The sequence below is a fragment of the Bombus vancouverensis genome, chromosome 1 (genome assembly GCF_051014615.1).
Source record: "Bombus vancouverensis nearcticus chromosome 1, iyBomVanc1_principal, whole genome shotgun sequence".
NCBI lineage: Eukaryota > Metazoa > Arthropoda > Insecta > Hymenoptera > Apidae > Bombus > Bombus vancouverensis.
The window spans coordinates 6075453-6102065 of record NC_134911.1 but is presented as its reverse complement, the minus strand read 5'-3'; the positions used below and the strand labels follow the sequence as shown (position 1 = coordinate 6102065).

Genomic DNA, 26613 nt, shown 5'->3' with positions numbered 1-26613 from the left:
GGAAGCTTGAAAACATGCGAGACTCAGCTCCCTTTAGAATGGAATGTCTTCATAGGAATGAGTATTCACCAACAATTGCACTAAAATTTTCATTAGATTAGAAAAAATGTATCGGGTGTTTTGAATATGGAATATTCAAATTAATCTATAACATTTTAATATTAAATATATATCCACATATATCAAACATTGAAGATATACATATAGCATTTTACTATAGTTTACTAGTTATAGTAGTTTAAAGTATTTTAACATTTAATATAGAAATGAAGTTAAAAATGGAACTTCCAAATTCTGTATAACACACACATAATACATATATTCATAAAAGTATTTTCAATAATTAGTCGTATACTTTTATAAACTATTGTAAATCGTAAATGTCGATATAAATTTGATATTTCTTGAACGTTATGTATGCTCTACAAAAATAAGAAACTTCAACATTTTGAGGTTAGCAAGGAATTCATATCACGATTATTTGCAATTTGCCTCGGCCACGAGAACAATTTATTTATTATCCGGCACGTTCCTTAATCCAATTTCAACAAAGTTGCGAAATATTGCCGGCTGTGAGCTAAATTGTAATCAAACGGGTGATCGTTGCGTATGATACACGCGTTTGCATGCACGCGGGCATAGTTCTAAATTAAGGCGATAACCAGTACTATATTTGGATATCCTCCATCAACGTACAGCGATAACGCTGGAATCGTTCTCTTTGTCAAAACTTCCTACCAATTCCTGAGCGATGCAGATTTTGACGTAAACACACACAGGTTCGTGCATTCGCGAAGTCATTGACTCCTGTTGAAAAAAAGAAGAGCAAAAAAACCCTGAAAATAGTAACCAGCACAGGGTAAAGCAGGAAATGTGCCACGTCCCACTTGGCAGCACTCCTGATTTGGAAATGTTGCATACGTAAGCGCAATAAAGGAAATAGAAACCGAGCGAGTGAGGTTAGGTAAGCGGTGGGGATGAACGAAACGGGAACCGCTCCTGAAGTCCAATTAAATTAACGACACAAACACGTGCAATTGAAAAACATCGTTCAACTGACAAGGAGTTACATATTTGTTGATGAATCAAGGCTGTCAGCTCTTGTAATTTAATATTCAGATGTCTTACAAGTATTCGAAACTATAATACCGTGTAGGACTTAATCGATTTCGATTAGTCTAATCGAACATGTTGGGTCATAAGATACATTTAGATATTAATTAGTAAACTGCGGTTGTTTATACATTTTGGGGAAATTTATAAGTGCAAAGATCCGCAGAATGCATACAATAAACAAGAATATCCAAAACGAAGTACTTTTTATAATATTTAGTGAATGAATGGAACAAATTTCTTATTTGCATCCAAGTCTTTAGTTATATTTATGAAAATATGGAAATGCATAAACATTCGCAATATATTTATTAGGACTTTAAATTTAATTTTGTTTCCATTCAAGTAGCTTGCTATATAGAGCAATATTTACATCTTTTTTACGAACATCCGATTAATTGACGGAATTATCTTTGGATATTTAATTCCATAATAAACGAGCAATATCTCATATCAATATTTCTCCCTTTTCCAAGGAAATTCCGTAAAAACAAACAAGAACCACCTTCGTCAATAATATTCTCACCTTTGACCTTTGTCTTTTAGTAATTCTGATAATATTGATATTTACATATTCGAATTAATTAAAAATGGGACACACGAATTCATATCTACACAAATTAACATTTTAATAATGAGAGTAGAAAGTTCAACTTCCCTGAGCAATATATCTACATTTTATATATTTGAACTAGTAAAATACCAGAATACAATTCAAATATATCGTAAATATTGCAAAGAATCTCGACTGGGACTACTTAGCGTCCGAATTGATTTTTCGTCGGTGGAAACCGTGCAATGGCCGAAACGTCTAGGGGCTGGATGAAATTGACAAAATTATCGAGAGCAACGAAGTGGAGACGAAGACAATGAGACAATAAATGCGCGTTTCCCTTTGTCGAAGTTGCTCATCGGAGCTATTGTCGTGTTGCGACGCGATGCGCGGCCGTCATCGCTTTCCGACTTCGGACGAGACACTTTTCCGGTATCCAGGGTGCAACCGAATCGGCCGAAGTAACGGGAATCGAGTTTATGGGAGTTAGAGAGTGGCAGACACGCTGGTGATATACAGAAGGCAATCCTTAATCGTGTGTCAACGTTGAGGACGAGCAACGCGCCTTCTATGCAAATGGAAATGGAAAAACTAATGCACTTTAGGGGAAACAGTTTATTCTATAATCCGGGTTCTCAACTTGTCGCGATTTTCAACGGGGCTATAAAGCATTTTTTTGGAGATTGTGATTCTTATTTTTAGTTGTAATTACACATTATTTTTATAGAAAATTTTATCATACAAACATTTTCTATATCTATTTTTTTAATATATGTCGGAGAAGAGTCAGGAATAGGGTTGTGGGCGTTTGATAGACCTCCCTTGGAATTGACCATCGTTGTGTTATAACGAAGATACGGCCTGGTACTACGAGTATGAACACTACCGATTCGACAATCAACAGCGGTGGTTGAGCACTTGCGATGCTAGTGACGTTGGTCTTAGGTTCGATAACGAATCCATGGTCAACGGGATGATAGATATACTTGCTCTAACTCAAACGTTTTTTTTTTTTTATTTATTTATTTACATTTTACAATTTGTCCAGTAGGACATTTGGTAAAATATTATAGCTTAGTGATTTAGTAATATAACATGTGGATGGCTACCCCCAGTGGGATACCATCTTCGAATTTGATTGATTTACTAACTCAAACGTGTAATACTCACAGATCGTAAGGCGCTACTCTCTTCGTCGATGAGATCGCAAGAAAGAATGACTTTAATTGTTTAATTACGACTGTAAACTTTAATTACAATTTTCCCGAAGTTCCAGAGGGAAGGCTCCGGTGTCCTTTCATCTCTGATATATAGATATTGTTCGGAATTTTAGTTGGCCGTCCGTTTATGGCACGGATAGGCCCATTTCCCTTATTAGGAAATTCCGAATGACCGGTCCTCCCAGGGCAGTAAACATAATAACTCGAGGCCAGGAAAAACCCAGGTAAAGACCGATCGGTTTGACCTGACCGCTTGCTCTCTAGTCGATAATACGCAACAGATATATTACAATATTCTACTGTAGAATAGTTGTAATATTGACTTTTATAGAAAATATAGCTATACAAAAATGTTCGATAATTATTTAGTTCAATGTAGCTACATAGATTACGGATTTTCCGACTGTTAAAGAGTATAATAGATAAATAAGATGGGTAAGATTCTAAAACGATAGGAAAATTCTTGTAAAAATTGCAACCGACAAGAATTTTTTAATTCTAAAATTGTAATAGATTCAATTTCTATGAATTTAATTCAATTTTTTCAATTTTAATTTGTTACAGAAATTGTAATAATACAATTTTTGTGAAAGGTAACTGTCCTATAATATAGGCCTTCCATATACAGGGTGGTTGGTAACTGGTGGTACAAGCGGAAAGGGGGTGATTCTACGCGAAAAAAGAAGTCGAAAATATAGAACAAAAATTTTTTTTTATTTTTTTTTTTAATTTTTCCATCGAGACAACGATCTATAGTGAGACCCGTTATAACGTACCGCACGCGTACCGAGCGAAAATTCAAAGTTGATTTTCTCGAAAACAAAGCCTCAAACGAAAAATCTTTATTCTATATTTTCGACTTCTTTTTTCACGTAGGATCGCCCCCCTTCCGCTTGTACTACCAGTTACCAACCACCCTGTATAATATGAGCTTTGAGATTTCAATCGGAGTTCATGTACCAATCCTGAAGAGAGGAGCAAAGCTCGGTAGCTTGAAAGGTCACTTTGGACAATGTTGAACTACTACGAGTAAAGGATTATGTTCCGGCGATCAAAGATATGTTTCGAGAAAATTCTAGCCTATAGAAACCAGATTGAACAGTTTCTGCAATAACGTGTCTTTTGAACTTGCAACTTAGTACGTCAAACTTCTGAAATCTCTGGATAGATATTCTTTGTCTAAGCAAACGATACTTCTCGCAGCATCGTGTAATCCCCAAGAGAAAGAGAGAGAGAGAGAGAAGAATTTGAAAGAAACAAGTGACACAGAAGGGACCAGGAAAATCGAAAAAGGTAGATGAGGAAAAGAGCAACATCAGAGTAGAGAAATTGGATCTCAAGGCAGCAAAATGTTCGATAGAGGCTAAAAAATTGAAACGTCGGTGAAAGGACAGAAAGGAGACAGAGGAAGGTATAAAATAAAAGGCGGCTGGCCACGCGACAAAGCAAAGGATAAAGATATATGTATAGTCTGTTAAAGGGACAAGAAAAAGACCCTAGAAAAGGAGCTAGATAGAAAAAGGACGAAAAAAAGGAAAAGGGAAACTTGGGTAAAGATTCCGCCTAAAAGAAAGGTGGAATATAGTAGTACTATAGGTATAGCAGTGGATGTATCGGGAGTGTCACGAGAACAACTCAAGTAGGATGCAATACCGAGTTTGCTGGAGGCAGTAAAGCAGATAATGCGTCGTCAGATATAGACCATGCGGTAGCTCGACACAAGCAGCCACAAGTCTCGACATATCCATGTAGGGGACGTTGCTCTTGGATCCAGATCTACATGCCTCTCTATTACATTCGTTTCCAAACCACGCATCTTTCGCGAAAACACCCTTTCTCGGAATTACTAGAGCAACTTTGATTACGCTACTTCTCTACGCAAATGAAATGCTTCAATTATGAGACATGGTTCGAGAACAATGAATTCTTTTAAAGGAGAAGAGCAAGACTAACTTCTCTAGGAAACAGTTTAATTTTTTTTAATACGCTAATTTTCAAAAGTTTTGGAATATTTATCAATAAAAATATAAACTCGGACCAAAGAAGACGTTTTTATTCTTCGAATTTCTCTTTCCTCCAAATTTCCATCTTTATTAATAAATATTTCAAAGATCTATTTTATAGAAAGGTTTTGCAAATGAAAATTCTAAAACGTTGCTATATCATGCATACAGCTGTAGATATGGTAGCTCCACATCGATAACTGTCGCCACCTAACGCTTTAATTTATGACCACGCTATATCGTTTCCACTAGCTATACATCTTCAGTGAGAGATAGACAAATAGCCCAATAATGTTATTTGATTACCTAGAGATTACTGAAATCTTCTGAATACCCTTTCTCTGGCTAGTCTGGTTATTTACCTTATCTCATTTCTTTACTACACATATGTACCTTCATGATGAATCAAGATGTGCGTAATCGTGATACAAGTTGATCTTAGGACAACAGGAATATACAGTCGTTATTGCATCCCGTGTGCAGTTTCCTCCCTGTATTTGGACGCGGATTAGCCCGTGGATATCGAAGTCATTAGATGGCGATGAAACTTGGTTAATATGGACATTTATGGTACGGCTGATACGGTATAATTGTACGGGCATTATGGGTAATCAGTAGGAAGTTGATTAGCTCTTGACAATACTAATAGTGGTGTTTAGTTCAATACTTATTTTTACTATGAAGTAAACAAAATTCATCTTCTTACTACGAAGAAGACGAAAGAACAACTATATTAATGAATCCGATTTCATAGAAAACACAGCTTTTAATTGAACCTAATTTGACATAACCTAACATCTTCGGTGAAATTAACCATCAAATACACCAAATCCAAAAAATTCTGTTATAGCACATTTATGTAACAATCAAAAACAAAGAGATAACCGAGTGTTCTCGGGATAGAAACTATCCCAGTAGAATCGTTACTCGATCGAAGCAAACAGAGCGAACGAGCCCCTAGAGCAAACGAAACGGTGGGAAAATATTTTTGTCCGGTAGGCGCCGCCATCATACAAACGTAGTCGTTGATCCTAAAAAATTCGCACGTAACCATCCGCGAGTGGCCTTTGAAGGCCATCCATTTCTTTGAAGTCGGGTTCGTTGCAAGCCCCAGTGTACCCGTATATTTTTAGTTACCAGTTTCTCCTTTCTTGTATATTACCGGGCTAGCCGTGCTGTAAAGGGCCATTTCTGCCCGTGGCCCGGATAAATGGCCAAGTGGAGGCGTGCATGCCGCTCAAAGCCGTATTCACTCAAATCTACTACTCTCATCTGCTTGCATTATATGTAAAAATCCGATTTTCCCTTATCCATCTATATTTTTTTTCCACTTCAAGAGGCAAAGAAAGAAAGAATCAGTTATGTACGCTATGTAAAAAATTATTCAGTTATTTATTTGTTTTCAACAAAATGTTGTTGCAATTATTATTAAATTACAGGTGAACTAAATTTGTTTTCATTATTTTATAATCATTAGACTGTAGATGTTTATACAAATTCTAATTTTTATTGATACAATTAAAAAAATGAAATCTAAATAAAAATTTATTTCTAGCTTCTAAATATTTTAACATATGCGTTATATTTTAAATATTCTATGTATTTTTGTATGCTACGTATATGCATTTCTTTTAAACTTTCCTACTATTCAATGTAGTGATGATGATCGCAAACAATAAAATCATTGCCGTTTGATTCGTCCGTAGTCGTTATTTGAAGTAAATCCTATCAAAAGTAAACAAGTATCCCGATGCTTTTCGCAGTAATACATATATTTACGAAAGTATTTCGGTATACGAAACTGTTATCGAGTATCGTCTGCGAGGGTATGTCCAATTAAAACTTTCTCTTGCATCGTTTCTGTACGAAATATGCAAATGTGAAGTATAAGGCAGAGACATAGAGGATGGGCTTGAAAAATCTGTTCCTAAGAGAAGTATTATAACGCTTATAAAATAATGAGCTTGAATATTATCCACAGTTTTTCTGTCAGGCAGCCCCCTATATTCCTGTTCACATGAATAATTCATGGACGGAAATGAATAATAAAATATTACGAATCGTCGATGTACCGAGCTGCCTAAGTGCCACCTATTTCGCTGTTTTTACGCGTGTTGCGACCACGATTACCGACACGGACGAGCTGCACCAGATTGTAACACCGTGTTACCACCGAAAGCAATGATGTCCAATAGCCTGGTCATTCGCCGAGTATCTGCAGCTCGCGTTGCTAGTTTCGTACCAGGTCGGCAATCAACATTTTTCCCTGTGTATTACATCTTTTTTATTTCAGACAATATAATTTACTACTTAAAAAATTTCCAAAATGAAGTTTTTATTTTTTTTCTCTTCTTTCTCTTTTTTTTTTTTTAGAACTCGTTTCGCAGAAATCTATATTTTATCAAAAATTCCGTTTGATCCTATTAGTTTTTTCATTTTTTTTTTATGTTATTCTGTATTATATTTTTTCATAATTATTTGATTTATAATAACTTGAATAATTTTAAGAAATCATCTGTCTACATTAAGACTGCTATAAGGTAGTATAATTCCGTAGGTATAATTCCGTTTGATCCTATTATTTTTTTCATTTTTTTTTTATGTTGTTCTGTACTATATTTTTTCATAATTATTTGATTTATAATAACTTGAATAATTTTAAGAAATCGTCTGTCTACATTAAGACTGCTATAAGGTAGTAAAAATATATTTCGACTATATTTGACAAGGCAAGAGGAAAGCATCACGCGTTCGGCAGAGGTTAAAGATAATTCGTATCGGTGTGCTATTGCGACTTCCTTTTTTTCAGTATACTGATACATCAGGTTTTTCGAGCAATCGTTTTCACTACTTATCGAAAAACGGATATCAAGGTTACTTACTGATTTTGCTTTACAAATAAATAAAATATAAACAAAGCTTCATATGCGAGTCATTCGATATACAGAATAAAAACAAACTTCTCACCGGGAAGTAATAAATATTTTTTTCAAAACGGTCGGGCACTTAGTTTCAAGTAGAAACTAAAAATAAAACAAAACGCTATTGAAAGATAAATCTAAAATTGATGATTATGTATTCTGAAAGTGATAAGAGTGATAATAAACCATCATAAATTCATTAAAAATATTCTATTACCAAAAAAAGACAGCGACAAAAAATCGTCACAAAAAAGATTCCGAAATAACCAAAGTATCATAACTATATCAAAAAAAAGCATCTCCTCGTTCATTAATCTTCCGAAAGATAAGGAATATTTTTAGGAGTACCCTACTCGAGTTCAAAATTCATCATCGAGTCACATAAAGAGCCATCTTTATGTACAATAGTAAACGGACTCATGAGGCGGAAATCGTTTCCCGATTTCTTGCTGATCATAGCCGAGGTCGAATCGGGAGTGGAGGGGGAGTGGAATTTCAGCATGTCGCGGTCTTCGATAAGATCAATTTAATCGAGAGTACAAGAAAGTTCGCAGGAGTCCAAAGGGGACTTCCACCCCCCTCTTTTCTTCTTCTTCTTCCCCTTTACCGTTCGCTTGTCGAAGCAAACACCAAAAATCCGGGTCAGTGCACATCGTCACAAAGAAATCTACAGCCTACCGTCGCCATATAATTTCGCGATTCCGCGTAATTGCTACTGATGACACAATAAATTCCTCTCTTCTGCCCTAAGAATCTTCAATTTCCGCTCTTCAACCCCTATAACCGGTCCATCCGGTACATGTGTCTCCTCGACGTCCCTCTTATTCCTCTCGCAAAGCCTCCTTCTTTTCTTCTCTCTTACTCGTTTCTTCGCGTCGTCTCTTAAGGAGAACCTGGTTTTCTCCGGCGAAATACAAATTTGTCCGGGAGTGTTTGAAAAAGGAAGAAGAGGAAGAAGAACGAGGAAGAAATGCTCGGGGGACGAGGCGCGGAAACGCAAATGCTCGCAGCGACCCGGTGAATCATTTATCCGCGTCGTTCGTTCCGCGAGCCCAGCGACAGAATCTTTCTTCCGTTGGCCTCTTTGCTCGCCTCTTCCGGCGCATTGTGAACCCTGTCCCCTGCGATTCCCTTTCCTCGCCGTTTTCGTTTCCCTGTTGGGAGACTACTGGGAGACTCTGGATCTGTGGATTACCCGGGACTCGGTTTTCTTCAATTATTAATCGTCTTTTGCGGTTCTGGTTGAGTTGCTGTTATAGCGAAAAGAGAGAGGAAACAGAGAAACAGAGTGGAACGGATGAGTTTCGTTAAACGTTGCTAAAACAATTTCGTTGAGCTGTTAGAATGATTAATCTGCAGGGAAATGAGTATATATTTATGTGTTTGATAGGAAGTTGTTTTGTGTAGTTAGGTTGTGGTCGATGTAAATCTATTTGATTCTAAGTGGATACAATTTAAGCGGTCTCAAGTGACCCGGGATGCTAGAGAGGTCTTTCCAGGGTTAAATGCTCCACTATTAGAGAACTTGGCTCTTTTAGTCCAATCAGTGACTTGTACGTGTGCTAATGTATATACTCTAATACCGTGCCATTGATGTTTCTATCTCGTATATTCTAGTGTCAAATTTTTTCTCTGTTACTTATATTTAATTATTTTCTTTCCAAATGATATTAGTATGAAATTGCTCTATACATTTAAATTATATTGCGTATTAATAACGTTCACTCTGCGATGGAAAGATGCTTTTGAACTTCTAAGGAACCAGTTCATTTTATTATCCAAATATCTACCAAAGTAACCTAAACTCGAGCCTTTCCACTTACTAACCGAATATGTTTCCCTACCACAATTTTAGATTACATATGTGTCATTAGTAAATAATATTACGTGCAAGTACATCTTCAGTGCGTACAAAGTACCGAACTTTAAACACAATTTTCTCTCAAAATTTCAACTATATATTCGCAACACTGTTATATAAAGCGTGTAGCTTTCATGTCTACTAATTGTTTCATTCCCTTTCATTCACAACTTGCTACATCATCTTCCACTTTCCTTCTTCCATTTATTGTTACACCATTATATTATACACTAATGCAATTTCTGTTAATTTCAGTTTAAAGTGCTTGAAGCAAAAAAGATGAAAAATAAATGAAATTATGCCCTTCAAAAGATTCGACAGAAAGATTAATTCGACGAAGAATTGGAGGAAGAATGGCGAACGAAATTTCGAGATCCCACGGCACACGACACTTGACATTATCTTCGCTGCGGTCGTTTTAAAACGAAACGATGCTGCTCGTTGGAAACGCGGCTGCAATTTCATCTATATACATCTACGTCTGGGGACACTTAAGTCGCGAAAGGGATGACGAGGAACTCGTCCATGCAAATTGACATTAATATGCAATTGGAACAATAGATCCCAATTAATTATCTCTGGTTAATTGGGATGCCGTGCCGTGCTGCACGACGTCTTAACGAAGTTACCATGCATTCCCCCTAATTTGGCAGCAAAACGATACGAAATTGCGCGATGTTGCCGGAGAAAATTAATATTTACCACGGTAATTTCAAGCACGCGTGCATCTTTCATTTACATGCGATACCAACGTGTTGAAATTATTAAAATTGTCGATTTGTTGTTACCATGATAAATTCCAACGATATATTTTATCATCTTCGCCACCGATGCATCATTTACGTTTCATCGAATGTAAAATTTGATTTTTATAGCTATAATTGCGCTATTCTATTCTATGATAGGAGGAATTGTTTTGAGTTTTAGAGAATATGGATTGAAAATTCATTTACCAGACTGAACTACCTATGTTGTACAGACGCCATTAAAGTAGATGCTCATTAAAGTAAATTAGCTATTTGACGAACATTCAGTTACTTACACGTGAATCATTAAACTGATTTCGTCAATGACTACGGAAACAATGAACTTCGCGCCTTATGACTAGTATTTTTAGATTGTACTCGTCAAAAGCCCCCTCGCCCTCCTCCGGTGAATATTCGCAACCTAATCTCACAACATCCCTACTATAAGATAACAGCAACAATAATAATCGTAATTACTACAGCCACGAAGAGCATTTGATGGAATCGAGTGTCGAGCCTGCAAAACCGGTAACCAGATCACCAAGCTAGGGGATCTCGTTTGAAACCCAAGACAACTGACCAAAAGTAGAGTCGAGAAGAGGACGCGAGCGAACGATTATTCGGCGAGCGTTAAGCGAACCGACTTGGAATCTAGATGCTTCCGATAAGGCCGTGCCAGCGGCACGTTGCTGTCGTAGGATTTGAAGGGAAGCGAAAAAGAAAAGGTGATGTGGAGGTAAACGACGAAGAAAACGGGAAAGAGGAGAGAGAGAGAGAGAGAGGGAGAGAGAGAGAGAGAGAGGGGAAAAAGGTGGAAGAGAGTCGCGTTAAGCCGGGATAAGAAGCGTCTTACGGTGAGATCGTTACGAGACGATCCATTTTCCTTGCAGCGGCTAGGAAAAGATCACGAAACGAGGAAGGAAGGAAAAGAAGGGGCGACCGTTTACATACCGTGGTATTTCCGGTACCGTGTCTTCCGGCTATTCGAGAGAACCGGGGAAGCTTCGCTGACTCTCTCTTTTCTATCCCCTATGAGCAACAAGACACCTCGTCGTTTCACCTCTGATGCTTCGCTATTACAAAGCGAAATTCTCGTTAAAATTTCAATATAATCCCCTAACTCGTAAAAAGGTACTATTCCTTTTTCGATTTTTTTAGTTGTGATACTTAACTTAATGTTTGGAATGGTTTGAAAGGTTATCAATATATGAAGTCATTAACATAGGTCTCATGTATAATTACTTACTAACTTATAATTCTATGACGAGTGACAATTCATAGATTTGACTTTTGTTACATAAGTAGAATAAAACAAGAAGATTTCTAATTTTAATTGTACAAAGTATTTTTACTTTTTGCTTTTTGTTCTCTAACTGTAGGTTTTCAGTAGGATAGCTTTTAGTGTTTATATGAGATTTATATACTTCCTATTAGAGGAAGCACGGGAAGAGAAATGTTTGAATAGGGGAAGATTATCTTTAACCAAATAAAGATATCGCGTTAACATTAGTGAAATGAAAATAACGGGGATACGTTTCACCGATTTGTCAAGAGATTTTACTTTATTACAGGATTTCGTATACGATACCTTGTATACTTGCGTAATGAAATGGAGAATTTCATAAAAAATGGGATTAATCAATTTGTCCTCTGATAGGTTCAAATATAGAATCTGATAACAAATGCTTTATTAGAAAATAATGGTACGTGCAAATATTTTTTGTAGCTACTATTGTATAGAGTTGAAATAATAACACAAACATCGCGTGCAATCTGTGTGTTCTTAGTTCTGTCAACGAAATTTCAAGACAGTTGCCGGATGGATCGTTCTCGTAAGGTAATTCGGAAAAGGAGGTTATTTCTCGGGCGTGAAAAGTGTTCACTTGTAGCTATTACGCGTTATATATTGCGCCTGGCTGTAATACTTGGTGAAAGGGTTAAAACCCCGGACAGAACGAATACATTTCGCCCCGATGGAGAAGGGGAACAGGAAGCTAAGACGTTTATTATAAAGGTAAAGAGAAACGGAACGACGTAAACTGTGCGCCATTTACATACAATATATCCACGAGTAAAACCGCATTTTCTACTGTATGTGACATCTACGTCCTTTGCGACAGTCCAGAAGACGAAATGTTTCGCCCGCGCGATGATTTACATCGCAAACACTCGAAAGCATGAATGTGTTCCTAGCCACGCAAACAAAAAGAAAGGCTTCATTGAAAAAGCAGTGACATGTCGACCGAAGAAATTTCAATTGATATCGTTGAATCTCGGATACAAATGTTTAATCCTTTTAAATATGGCTTTCGCCAATGGACGACAAAACGAAAATTTCAGTGAGCGGTATTAAAATCTTAAATAATTTTAAGATGAAGGAATCGCTCATTGAAGACTCTATTTTATGATAGTTATACAAATAATTATAGCTTTGTGTTTATACTATATGATTAGGAACGATTCATGGAAATATACCCGTATTTAAAGGGTTAAACTACAATAGGCAGATAGCAAGTTTCGTGGATCGAATCTATTAACACGCTCGGTCGATAAATTATCGAACAAGTTAACCGCATAACTGACCTTGTCAGAATCAGATAGTAATCGACATTTTAACAAATTTTCGAATGTAAGAATGTAGTATTCTATGAAACCACTTTTCGTCCACGTTTTCTGAATAAAAATAGTTGACGAAAAGCGGAAAAGGAATATCATGAATATCTATGGGAACATTGAAATTCTAAGAGGTTAGGATCTCTTAACGGAAGACTCTCGGACGGAAGTCCTTGTCAAACATGAAAAAGGCTAATGCATAATGTAGAAAAAGAGGAAGGAGAGGAAGGTTAATTTATTTACATAAGTCTATGTTCTTAGAAATGTCTAGAATCGATTATGTCTAGAATATTACGCGTTTTTTCAGATAAACGCCCGATGGTGACATATGTACAAATCGCTCGTGATCGAACGTGTAGAGTGCATCGATCAAATTTCGGATGTCATGATTTGTATTACTGTAATGTATAAATAATCGAACGTTTCTTTAAATGTTTCTAACTTGTAGAATATAAGAATGATATGTATATATCCTTTAATACATTTTTATATCTTGATGAAAGAATATCATTCTAAATGTTAAGTCCAAAATAGAGAAACTATTAAACGTTATATTAAAACCGATTAAATTAAAATGTGTTTAAACATATTCTATCCACATGAAAAAATTACCTATTTTTTTCTCTTTTTTTTCCTATATGTAAAAAAGCAGAGGAACATTTGAATTCAAATACTCCTGTTTAACATGGATATTATGTCAACGATTTCCCTCATTTATTGGACTTTTTTTCGTTCTCTATTCTCTTCTTTGCCAGAAGGGGGGGGGGGGGGAATAGTCTGGCTCGAATTACGAAACTATCGCAAATGAGCTTTTTCAATAGAAACCTATTCCAGCAAGAAACTCGTATGGTTATACGCATGATATGCTATCTGGATATGGTGCTGACAATGAACCTCGATCGCACACCGCCCTCAAGCCTATATGTCTTGCTGACAATTTAGCAGCGCGATTCGTACGATACTGTCGATACGATAAACTGCTCGGGGAACGCGAGATGCTTGCAAATTGGCGGCAACTATGTCGCCACATGTAACACAAATTGAGGTTAATTAAAGAGGGAAATATAGCGTGGTAATACGGTCATGATACGTCTAAATGCATTCACATTTTTAATAGACCTTCAGACTTATACGAAATCAGCTTTAATTCACAATGTAATACGATAAGTACGATAAATTATACAGGGTATCTAGAAATGAAATAAATAAATTAGTTTTATATAAAATTACGTGTAGACAAACTGATTTACATTTTTTCTTTGAAAAGCAAGATTTGAAAAAATTGTATCTAATTTTAGATGCGTGCAGAGAATGAGCACAAGAATTTATCTATGCCCTTGTACACGATAATTAAAAAATTAATAACATTAACGTATGGATAAATAGTCTTCATATACAAAGATTACGAATACCAATTTGTATTTTACTTTGAACTTTAACTATCAGCGAATTTCAGCGTTATGCTTCAAGTCGCGTTATAATTTTAATCTGCTTCAGAGGAGGTACAAATGTCAGTGGCACTAAGAATAAACATAGACGTTACGATAAGCAGGAAATCAGAAAATGAGTGTCACTCGTGCTTCAAGATTCATATATCAAGCTATCCTGTTATTCGCGTGTACTATATACTACGAAAGAAAATCGAGACAGTTTTCCGTGGGCGAAACCGAGTCTTTCGAGATCCCGTGAAAAATATGCATGTCACAGTATCATCGTGAAACCTTTTCCGACACGATAAAACACGACGTCGCGAATTGCTCACATGTTGTCGAGGCCCCGTGCTTCTCTTCTTTTTCCCTCCCTTTTCACTTTCCTCCCTCCCTAACCCTCTTTCTCGCACGTAATATGATTCCATCACGGCAATGGCAAATATTGCACGCAATTTCCCCTCAAATTGCTCTCGTGTAACTTAATTCGCTGGCGATGGCGAAGCGCGTCAACCCTCCTTTTTTTCCATCGGTGATAATTTCTCTCACGATATCAGTCACACAGATACGCTTTTTTGTCAGGGTCTCCGCCATGTTAGACGCTCGCGACGATCCACCAGAATCGAAACTCTTTTTTATATACGATTACAACTTAGCCTGCACACATACTTTAGTTGTTGCAAAAAAGAATCATGGAAATTTGATATTTTAGTTGGTTTAAGTTTAAGTTAACTCTCATCTTTTAATGTATTCGATAATAGATCAACATTTTTTAACTGGAAAGAAAATATCGAAAGAAGAGATAAACATCCATTGTTTTATTATGGTACAGTAAAAAGGATAAGTTTCAAAAAGTTGTTAGAAACACAGATACAAGATAAAGAAAATATATTATTTATAATTGCGCGTTTCTTATCATTTCTACGTGATACTCGCGACGAAACTTTTCGTACTACATTAGTCGAAACAATTAAGAGACTCGCTTTCACTGAGAAAGCTTTGAATATTTATTTTGTCGCCCGGTGAAAACGTTTATACGAACAGTTTAATAATTCTGAACGATGTAATTTCTTACTTTTTTAAGTACCTTTCTCGTTTGCAAATTCCCATCTTCCGCATATAATTCACCCAGTGAAACCAATGAAACCAGCAAAACATGACTGAGAGTAGTTTCTTGATATCTCACGTTACCACTATCAAGCAAGTATCACTTATCGAAGCATATACATACATACACATTATGTTTTATTAACATTATCAAACTGCCAACGTCAACCCTCCATGAGAGTTAATTTAACATCTATTGTCAATGCCATCTGCTAAATAAAAGTTGGAACATTTGTTCCTTGGACTTTGAAATCGCTAGTTAAAAACTTTTAGGGAAAAAGTTTTTAGGAACACCGGTGCACATGTTTAGAGAACGCGTAGTAAAGTAGTGAATTACGGTAACATTTTGCGAGAAGAAAGAAAGCTACTAAAGAATAATCTTATTGTTACCATTTTCGTCTAAACTGGGTGCAACTGAATTTATCATCGAGGAAAGGGGAATGAAGAAAAAAATGGTCGATATCTGGACCGACGTGTTTTTCTCAAGTGTTATCTGCTTCAAAGGGTTGTTGCAACATCATGTCGCCTACTCGATATCCTTTAATGAATTAACACACGAACGTACAGAGGGTGACGCATACAGCTCGAAAAAAAAATCGTTAATCATTGGCTATCCTACGGAACCTGTGTACTATCCAAGATAAACATGTATTACACTTTTCATATCGAGAAGCAGACCTTATTGCGTAAAAAGCCGGGAGAGATGTATCTATGTATGTGTGATAAGTCCATGCGCGTGAACTGTGTATATAGTACCTTTTTATGGAATACGGTATCTTCAAAGTGGTGTATCCATTAAGTGTACTGTCATATCGCCACGCGTTTTTTTACCACGTTTTCGTTTAGAAAACTTTGGTAAAAGAAGATCATTTCGGATATTTTATGGAGTAATTACCATTTTTATAGGAAATACCGGTTCCTTTAAAATTATATTATAGAATGTTTAATGTCTGGTGTTTTAACTACTCAAATAACAAAGATTTCATCTTTAACCTGATCTTTTTGCTGTCCGAAATTCTAACTAAGATAAATGGATTTGTATCCTAGCATACAATTCACTCATGGAGAATGAGATGCTATATTATGTCACGTACATAAAGAATCTTCTATCTGAATGTGGAACTCATGCTGTCATATTTGCAATATCTATATCTTGTTTTCTTAAAGCCTAATTATATTTCAAAATTTTCTAAAATGAGAAATAAGATTATAAAAAGGGAATAATTTAAATGAAAATAAGTTAAAGAAAATTCTAGAAGAAACTTTGACGGTATATCAGATTCTACGTTCAAATACCTTCATAGCTATTTTCAATTCCAACAATAGATTCGATCTCTCGTGTAAAATTTAAAACTACTTTAGAACTGTCGGTCGAAGCGTTGGCAAAGTTCCTTCCAATGAATTCTTTCTGTTCATGGGGTTTGCCGGTTGTAATTCGAGATGCAGACCGATGTCTCTACACTTTCAACGAGAAAAGCAATACGCAGGGAACATCGAACGTAAACAATAAGCTCAGAACGTGAAAAAGATGATTCAATTGTCTATTACGAAATTTCTTTTTATTTAGAATAAAATGCAATTAAAAATTTTTCAAATTTAAAAACAAAATAAATTTGTTAAATGATAAGGAGATATTTACAATAAATTGCACATATAAATGTAAGAAATATATTTATATCAATATTAAAAACTCGTATGAAAAATGGACGAATAATAAAGCGTGCAAGTTTCTGCACACTTCTGTTAGGACATATGAGAAAAGTCTGGTGAAAATATGCTGAACAACGATCGGGCTTCGATCTTCTTATTCTATCGAGAATCGATACGTAAGACGCGTGGTCCATCGAGGGAGGCCGTCTAACAAGCGTATTACGTTAGAAAGAAATGGCTAACCACGATTCGTCGATAGAGGGTGAAAGAGAGAAGCCGATAGAGTCCATCGATCGTCGACGGCAAACACGAGCGCGCTCGCCGAAAAAAAGATCTGCAGACTCGTCTCGATAATCGAGAAGATTATATTAATGTTTCCACACAGATACAACATTATGTCCAAATCTAATATCTTATAATTGGAAAAAATGAAAATTAGATTGCAGATCGTAGGCGCGAAATGAGAGGTAGAGTAAGGTATACTTATAGAGAAAGAGAACGGTAAATTACAGGGCGGGTCTTGCCGTGGAAAATCGATGGGAATACACGGAGAGCGTGTAGAACGAAACACGGCGGTGCTCCAGAAGAAAATTGCTTCGCGTCTTCATCGACGACGCGTGATCACTTCCGTCACGGAACCCGCGCACGTAAAAGGTCCACCATTTTCACGCTCGTGGATCGACATGAGAATTATAATAGAGAAAGAATTTCTGAAGGAAAAAAGGAAATGATAAGTATATTACATACCTCGCGCCGTCTCGAAGATGTAAATGTTCTCTTGCTTATTTTCCAGGAACAACCCGATGTGGCTTGGTAGTCCTCCTGACGTTTACGTGTATGTTGACACGCTCGACGATGCAGGTGGTAGTAGCGGTGGTAACAGCGACGCTGGTAGTAGTAGTGGTGGTGGTGTAGCGATGGTGATGCCCCGCTGGTAGTGGTTGGAGATACGAAAAAATGTATACGCGTAACGCGACTGCGCCACTGGACCGAAGTGAGACTGGCTCGAAGCGAGTCTACCGACTACTAACTACCAAAGCGACGTGATACGAACCGTGTGCGTCCTCGTCGCGGTGCTACCGTGTACTACGTGTTGCTGCTGCCAGAGCCACTACCGCTCTACTCGCTCCACGACGACCTCTTCCCTCTTCTGTGTCTGTGCCTCTCTACCATCCCTCCGAGTCTACGCAGCAGCAACCTTCGCCTCGCACAAGCAGCGCGGCGCGGGGTTGCCGCTACCAACGTCGCCCCATCGTATCGTTCCACTGCGCTGAAGGATATTTTCAAACTATACCTGTAATGTATAGAACCTGCCTGCTATTTTGCATCGCTGCTCCGCGGGTTTTGCCTCTACAGTCATGGAAATGATAAATATTATATCGCCAAGAGATAATGTTGCTAATCGTTTGTAACGATAGGATTAAGCGGAAAGAGATGAAGCCCCGCTAGGATTAAACTCGAGAATAATCTAGAGAATAAATATAGATCAATGTCCTCCAGATGAATATACGAAATTATTAGAGGTTTTAACAATGTTTGAGGATCGTTTAAAGGATTAATTTGAACGAAGACGTAAACGAATGACGATGGTAATAATATTACGGTTAGGAATAAATGTAAATTTCAAATACAATGTTGTATCGTGGGAGACAAGTATGAATCGATACCCCTGTAGTTAGAAATAAAAATACAGATAAAGTAGAAGCGTTATAGACGATAGCACGAGAAGCGTGACATAAAATGAGATTTAAATTAGAAAACGTAATTCACGCCATCGTATTTTGCAAGTTTGTTTTTACCAACAATCGTGTTATGTACTAGCGTTACATTCCCTTTTTTGGCGTTTAACAAGAATTGACAAATAACTTTGCTCGTGAGGTATTACGTATATTGTGGCGTCGTTGGGATACTGAATTATCCAAGCATTTCCCAGCATTTGCATTTGCTAATTAAAAAAGAAATGGGATAAAGAGGATGAAAATTGTTTGAAACGATATCGTTAAAAGTAGCGATTACATATTTTAATCAACCTCGTATTTCCTACGTAAATCGTGTTACTACCATCGTCATGTAAATTTGCCACGACACACATACATTACCAGATAACTTGTCTCTCGTATCTAGCCAACGATTAATCTCCGTAACGTGGCGATTAAACCACGACTGTGAGTAGGCAAGAATATCGATTCAAACGAATCGGATGCAAAACATGGTGTGTACGATGTTCGTGTGCGTGTGCACGAGCCGAGGAACAGTTAACCGTTATGGGAAGGGAGAAAAACACGCGCTAACGAACTTCATGTTGACCAATAGTCGTGGCGCGTTCTTGTTCGACCTACACGTCCGATAAATGAATTCTGGTAAAATTTTTTATCGTTAAATTACCTCGACTTCACGAAAGTCAACATGCAGAAGGGACAAGAGGGGAATAACTACAGATGGACGGGACACTCAATATACCATATATTGCGCGAGCATGTTTCACTGGTATCTCGCATTTCTTGGAACACACAGAAGAAGTTAGACGTTCTTCCTCACCAAGCTCAGGTCATATACATTCGCTGGTTCCTTAATTGCCAGCCAGGAGTGGTTTCTCGCTCAGGAGACATACCGACTAGTCTCTTTCCAACCCATACACTGACGATGTGCTTCATGCGACCTTCCGTACAATCCAGTTTCACGATCGTGGGACGATCAGAAAAAAAATCGCCTTGCGCAAGGGTTCGCTGCTCCGGCCGTCAGTTTAAAGTTTCTTAACGACCGGCGGAACTGGATTTAAAGTGAACACTATTTTACGATCTTGTTATAGGTGTATCTTAGATCTTTCATTGTGTTTATAAGATGATAGATCGACCAGATTACTTTAACTGGATCTACCGACTACTAAAGTGTAAAACATTTTCAAAAGAAATCAAAATGAAAGTTATATGAAAAAATACGTAAAGTAAATCCTTAAAATTACGCGCCAAATTTATAAAATTTGTATAAAAATTACAAATTGATATTAATGCGACTATTGAGCAACGTTGAAGTTTGTTAGCGTATGTTTTTTCTGATATTAAAAAAATGTTCTACTGATATTATTATAAGATTTTTTTACAGAATAATTAGTGACGCATAAAAATTATTGATAATAAGAAATATTATTTTTATGAACAATGTATATTATTGTTGAATGTGATAAAAAAGTATCGCATAATGTTAGCGTGACGTCTCTGGGTTAGCGGGTTGATGTCGAATAAAATGAAGACTTACACGCGGTCGTACTACGTGTATATGGTTGATACGTATACGAGAAGTAATTGTCAGAAGTGACACGGCACGGGGGAGTAAATCACGTCGGCATTAAGACAATTAGGTGTAGAACGACGGGTTCAGCCGAGTCAGTTGACGTGTCTTGGACAGAAACAGATGTCTAATATGCCTTTTATTTCGACTCCATGGTCAGCCATACATGCACATATAAGTTAAACACTTATTCGAACCACAGGACGTACGTAGGATAAATGCATGGGCGTCGATACGGAGCATTAGAAATGAGGAATAATGTGACACATTGTAATCATATAATTACGCAATTTTCGTTCGTTACAACAAGTTATATATAGGAAAATTGTTGTTTAAAATATATATAGGTATTACCCCTGAACTTGTGTACCGTTGAAAAATACATGCATAAGTTCTGGTTTAAGGTTGCATTTCACGAATAAATCGCTAGCGGCAACCATGTGCATGATACTATTGAGAGAGTGTGCGTGTATGCAAAAGTCTGCCCGTGCTGCGGTCGTGCAATTGTGCGAAGGAAATGAGATCAAGTTTGAGTGATTGCGGACAGCAGTCGAACAGAGGCGGAGAGAGGCAGGGGATGGAGATAGGACAGTTCAAGAACCGAATCTACAGATTGCCAGCTGGATAAACTGGAACAAACGAAATACCAGATTTCTGCGAGTATCAAATACCATCGTTTATAATTATTGATGCTTAAAATATATTATTACAGAGAAATATCGTGGACTTTTAATGGCATGTCACTTTGAAATAACTACACAGGATCGATTAAGATTGCTTTCAAAAATAAACATTTATTTCAAAATTAATGCTTATCAGTTGTATCCTAAAAACTAAGATCTATCCTATACACTGATTGTGTTTAGGTGTATTCTCGCACAAAACATCTTAAGAATTCATTACATCTTTACGTTGTGTACAATCTTTTGTTTGTTTGTATGCTACCGTAATAGCTTTCACAATAAGATCAGACGCTTTCTGATTTGCACCATCATACTGCTTACACACATACATATATTACATTCAAATACCAGAATGTATTTTGCATATAATCCTTCAATCAACCTTGTAATCATGCTTACAAACTGGTTCACGTACTATTATTCTTATCGCCAAACTTAATTCTTAGATTAAATCTTACTCTATGTCTTCATAAAGATTAAAATAACATACAATCGTGATATCACATTTGCAGTTTAGAGTATGTATTATCTGGTCAACCAAGAAAAAATGTGGCACGGATCTAAACAACTTCTTTTGTGGATTGTACCAGCTCTCCAAATGAGGTCTCTAAGCATTGTCGTAGTTCTGCATAACTTACTACTAATATACTCTGTTCATCTCGTGACATCAAACATACCTATGAAATTAGAAAAATACATTTTAAAGTACATGTTGAACGATTTTTAATTATTTGAATATTTTGTATATTACTAAAGAAATTGAAGTTTCTTTTAAAAACAAAACAAAAAAAAAAATACGATTTTGGAAAGAAAAAATATACCTTATCTTGTGAGCCAGAATCCAACTTATTTAAACAAGATATAACATGTGCCATATCCAACCAAGGTCTTCCATCAGCTGCTACCTGATGGAAGACATAATCTCTAAACAATTTGAGCATGTATCGGTCGCCCGTCTCTGCCCACGTAGGTTCCATATTAAGGTCGGGTCTTTCGTTAATAGTACTCAACTTTACTAGTAATTTAAATAATCTTCCATTTTCTAATTCCTTGGCAAGTTCATTCTCCAATATATCAGATTTAAGCTGAGCTGCATCTAATTGTGTATAAAATCGTGCTCCAATCATCGGCATGAGATCTGTTACACTTCTTCGTGCTTGATTCGAAAGTAAATACCTATAAAATTATATTCGTTTATGAGAACATACATTAACACGAACATAGATGCATTAGGTAACATAAGATGTGTCACCTCTTTTTTCTTTATCAAAAGTGTCAATTTTATAATAAAATCTGTCTCTCATAAAAGGTATTACTTCAAGATGATTATAAATAAATCAAGTTAAACAATGAAATGTTAAATTGATGAAGAAATGTACTGCTTTCATCATGTTAGAAGTTAATGAGTAAAAAGAATCTATGAGAAAGATAAAATGTATACTAACAGAATAAGGTTTCGAAGATCCGCAGAGTAGGAACGTGCGACGAGCTCGAGGGAGGCTTGCATGTTGTCGCGATGGACGGAAAGGAGACTGCGACATGCTAATGCCAACACCAACTTTCCTAAGGCGATTAAATCTTCTTGCTGATAGTGTGCTATAAGCGAAAGTGGATTCGCTGCATTTCCATCAAAAGTAACAACATCTGGTATAGCTACACAACTTAAACGTAGTCTTGTTTGTGATGTAAGTAACACTTTTGTAGGATCTAAACATCTGTATGCCAAACCTATAAATCATCAAAATAAAAAAAATTACTTAATTATCTAGACAATAAACAAATAAGATGTAAGGTAATGTAATTGATAGATACAAACCAGCAGCGTGTACAACACGGAGTGCGGCAGTTAACTGAATAATATAGCTCCATATGACACTTTCTGATAGCATACTACTATGCTGTTGTCTCAAAATTGTATTCTTCGTATGACTATAAGGACGAGGAGCATTAGGGTCCGAGGAAAATGGATCCGTATAACCATTTACCTCGGTAGATGAAAAATGCTTATTTAATAGGGTTTCTGACCCCGGATGATAATCGTAAACAAATACCATGGCTGAAATAATAAAAGTACATTTTCATAAAAGAAGATTTTCATAGAAGTACATTTATCAATTTCGTTTTAAGACGTTAATACATACAATGGTCACCAAAAGCCTTGGTGGTAAAAACTTCTCTTAACTGCACTAAATTTGTATGTGATATTCGCTTCCACATATCTACCAGCATCATACACTTTGTATTAGCAAGTCTGAAATCTAAAAACATAATAAATGCTTATTTCATTACCAGTTCCGTACCTCTTACATGGTATTAAATAGTTCATAAGGTTATAGAGATATTCACCATGTACACGTCGCAGACAGTAACGTGTACCGCTTTTAATGCTGGTAGCTTTGTACGTAGAAGTCTGATATCCCAGCATCGTTGAAGCAGGTTTGTGAATTGGTTCCAATGGACACAACTCATGATAATTATCTACCTCGTTTGGTAGGTCGGGAAATCGTACTACATCAGGTTGTGCTAACGTTAAAGCATTTTTTTGGACAATATCCATTCTCAAACTCTCACTGACAAAAAAACCGGAGGCTGCTTGAGGGGGAGGGGTTGAGGGAGCTGAAGAACTATTAGATGACACAGGTTTTGTAGGTTTTACTGGTTGGAGGTGCGCAGGTGTACCTGGATAGACATAGCCTATCTGACCTGCTCCTACATTTCCAATCTAGACACAAAAGATATTAATTAATTCGTTAATCAATTGAGCAGAAGTAACGAAAAGCTTTTCTGAATTTCTACAGCTACTTACAGTTTCAGTTCCTTCCTCAGTTCCAACAGCATCAGCTGCTGCATTCCCAAGGTAGAAATATGTAGTACCACCCACATTCTCCTGTGAGTGATAAGAATTATTGAAAAGGTTCGGAGAATTATTATTACTACCAGTAAGAGCTCTTCCAGGTACAAATTCTGGGCTGGCAGTTACCTTTTTCTGTGAATCCAGAGAAAGGTTTGACAGATGTTTCGTAACAACTGTAGTGCCTAAAGCTATCGCTGAATTTTGACGATTCTGTTCAAAAATATATAATAAAATTATATTAATGTGTATCTTTTCTATAACTTATTAATGGATATCTTGTGTATATATATATAATAGTATAATATAACATAAAACAATATCTTTATTAGGAGTTTTTTCAAATAAATTGCAAATAATTACCATGTAGGTAGCAAGCTTGGATTCCAATGGGACGCCGTTTGTTTGAGGAGTGAATGGAACAAACATCGATGGGTCCATCTCTTCCTCAACCACTGCATTTACTATCACACTTAACCCTCACTTCTATTGTCTGTATTTTTCTTTCAACAGGAATGAACAAATGTACTTTATGTGTGATTATATTTCCGTGTTACACAGATGCACAATATAACATCAATCTCCAAAACCTGCAACACATTTTATAAATACACAAATAGAAATAAAAAGTAAACTTACAATTACGTATTTTACGTATTACTCCAACTATGATTCAATATCATTTTGTAACAATAGCTATTCAATAATAGTATAAACTATAATATATATATAAAGTTCAAATAATTATGTATGCTTTGTCAAAAAATTAGTTCATTTGTTCTCATGTGACAAAATTCAAAGTTAAAAACATTACTATCTTCTATTACTATTTAAAAAAAAAAGACAAAAATTATTAAACAAATAAGTATAATATGTCCAAAGCAGCTACCATCTATTTAGAAATTACAGAAAACCGATTTAATTTTATTTACACTACTCGAAATTTACTCCGGTATCTGCTTGTGTTCGTCAAATCGGTGATGCATAAATTCGATGTAAAATATACTGCTCGTTATAAACGAAAGTATCAACTTGCCGCGTATGACTCAGTACGACTAAACATAACAACAAATCGTAAATCCTGAATGAAATTTCGGGAACGATGAGCACAGCTTGAGGCAAGAAAAAAGAAGGAAAACCGAAAAGAACAAGTAGAATCGCATGCTATAGCAATGGCAGCTGATTTTGACAATACGAGTGAAAAAGACGCACAGGATATAACCTTGATTCCACGTTATTGCTGATGGGAGGTATTCACTCGTGAACACAATTTCGATCAAAAGTCCGTACGATTGTGCAATAAAGATACTGAAAACGATCTAATACGGCTACGTGTACGATAAAACGCGTATGGCAAGTAAGCACGGCAACATAACCATTTACACTGTCACTGATATCGCGTCGGTGGTACGGCGCCAAAATTCTGATGTCTCCGGTTTCCGAAACGGAACTGTAAACGCACTCAACGAAATACAACTGTGAAGTGATGGTTTTGAAGCAGCCTGATCGTATATAACATTCCGGAGACAAAGGAGAAAGCAGAACCAATCCGAAACTTGTATGTTTATGGTGCTCTCCCTTTGCTCCGGCCTCCTATTTTTCTCTTTCTCCCTCTCTGCCTTCCATCCCCTCTATTCATATCCTTCGATCGGAGCAGCTGTCTCTCTACCACAGCTTGTCTCCGGGCGCGCGAGTCACGTACCTGTATATTTACCTTTTCGAACCCTCTTACTAATTACATATACTGTTATTCTTTATCACTTATTCTTATTTCTGTATTATTTTCTTAATAAATGTCATACTGTACTAATTTTAGGTGATTTCATTTCAAATTCGATTTTTTTGAAAACTAAGAATTATATAAAAGAATTCTATTCTATATTTTCGACTTTTTCACATAGAATTACCCTATTGCTGATTATACCACGATTGTTGCGATACACTGTATATGTCAAATTGTATTTCGAAATAGGAAAAATTATACACTAGGGTACTAATTATTGTACATTGTAATATATATGATCGATCTGTATCAATAGATTTTATGTTTTTATTCTTTTTGTAGACAAAATATTGTTATGCTTCCATGGAACATTGAGAAGTATGATTTTAGAAAAACTAGATCTACTGACAACTGAAATATAGAATTTGTAGCAAAATTGTAGCGAAAATTATATAATGTAAAGGAAAAAATAAAATTTTGTTTAAAGCATCTAGTATCAATACGAGTAAATTATTTGCAATATTTTTGGATGATTTTTAAATTTATATAATACGTTGTTAATTTTTTATTTTATTTATTAAAATTTACAATCAATTCTCGCATTGAGAATTTTCAGTAATTTTTTCTGGTGCGGTGCAGTGACATGGCTAAATATTTATAATAAGTTAATACTTATTATAGATAAGTATAATTTTTAAGTAAATGTTGTAAATAAGTAAATATTACTTAATTTAAATAACTAATTAAATCTAGCGTTTAGGTCTGGCGGGTAGTGTCTCTTCAGCCTGCAGATCTGGTCCGACGTATCAAGTAGTCCAATAATTAGGGGGTTTCGATGTTTGTTGACTCTTTTG

The 26613-nt window shown here is 36.2% G+C and overlaps 2 protein-coding genes across 5 annotated transcripts in view; both read right to left on the bottom strand.

The window, feature by feature from the left end:
* LOC117160740 (uncharacterized) overlaps positions 1-18388 on the bottom strand; it is a 45811-nt gene extending 27423 nt beyond the window's left edge. The window contains exons 1-2 of one of the 2 annotated variants that reach the window (XM_076623558.1): positions 18269-18388; positions 17962-18145 (exon numbers count right to left, since the gene is read on the bottom strand). The gene's annotated coding sequence lies outside the window, so the exon portion shown is untranslated. Of the gene's footprint in view, positions 1-17961 lie in introns of both variants that reach the window. The other variant, XM_033341697.2, reaches the window with a different exon arrangement.
* Positions 18389-21270: 2882 nt separating this feature from the next.
* PAN3 (Poly(A) specific ribonuclease subunit PAN3) lies at positions 21271-25655 on the bottom strand. Of its 3 annotated transcripts, XM_033341687.2 has the most exons (10): positions 25259-25655; positions 24400-24626; positions 24166-24249; positions 23992-24072; positions 23532-23907; positions 23327-23443; positions 23002-23241; positions 22631-22913; positions 22007-22361; positions 21271-21862 (listed from the first exon to the last, which is right to left on the bottom strand). In XM_033341687.2, exons 2-10 carry the CDS (start codon positions 24475-24477, stop codon positions 21746-21748), a joined length of 1731 nt encoding a protein of 576 aa, XP_033197578.1. In that variant the 5' UTR covers positions 24478-24626; positions 25259-25655; the 3' UTR covers positions 21271-21745. The 3 variants fall into 3 exon arrangements, with proteins under 3 accessions (XP_033197578.1, XP_033197576.1, XP_033197575.1); XM_033341685.2 differs by having other exon boundaries at positions 23992-24249; positions 25249-25655; XM_033341684.2 differs by having other exon boundaries at positions 23992-24249.
* Between the last annotated feature and the right edge of the window lie 958 nt (positions 25656-26613).

Bases quoted from the DNA above. Each gene is read 5' to 3' on its own strand.
- PAN3 (XM_033341685.2), bottom strand. From the start codon at position 24,477: ATGGACCCATCGATGTTTGTTCCATTCACTCCTCAAACAAACGGCGTC. The intron at 23,444-23,531 runs GTGAATATCTCT...TTATGTTTTTAG, and splicing joins CTGTCTGCGACGTGTACATG to ATTTCAGACTTGCTAATACA. The intron at 22,362-22,630 runs GTTAGTATACAT...ATAATTTTATAG, and splicing joins GATCTTCGAAACCTTATTCT to GTATTTACTTTCGAATCAAG.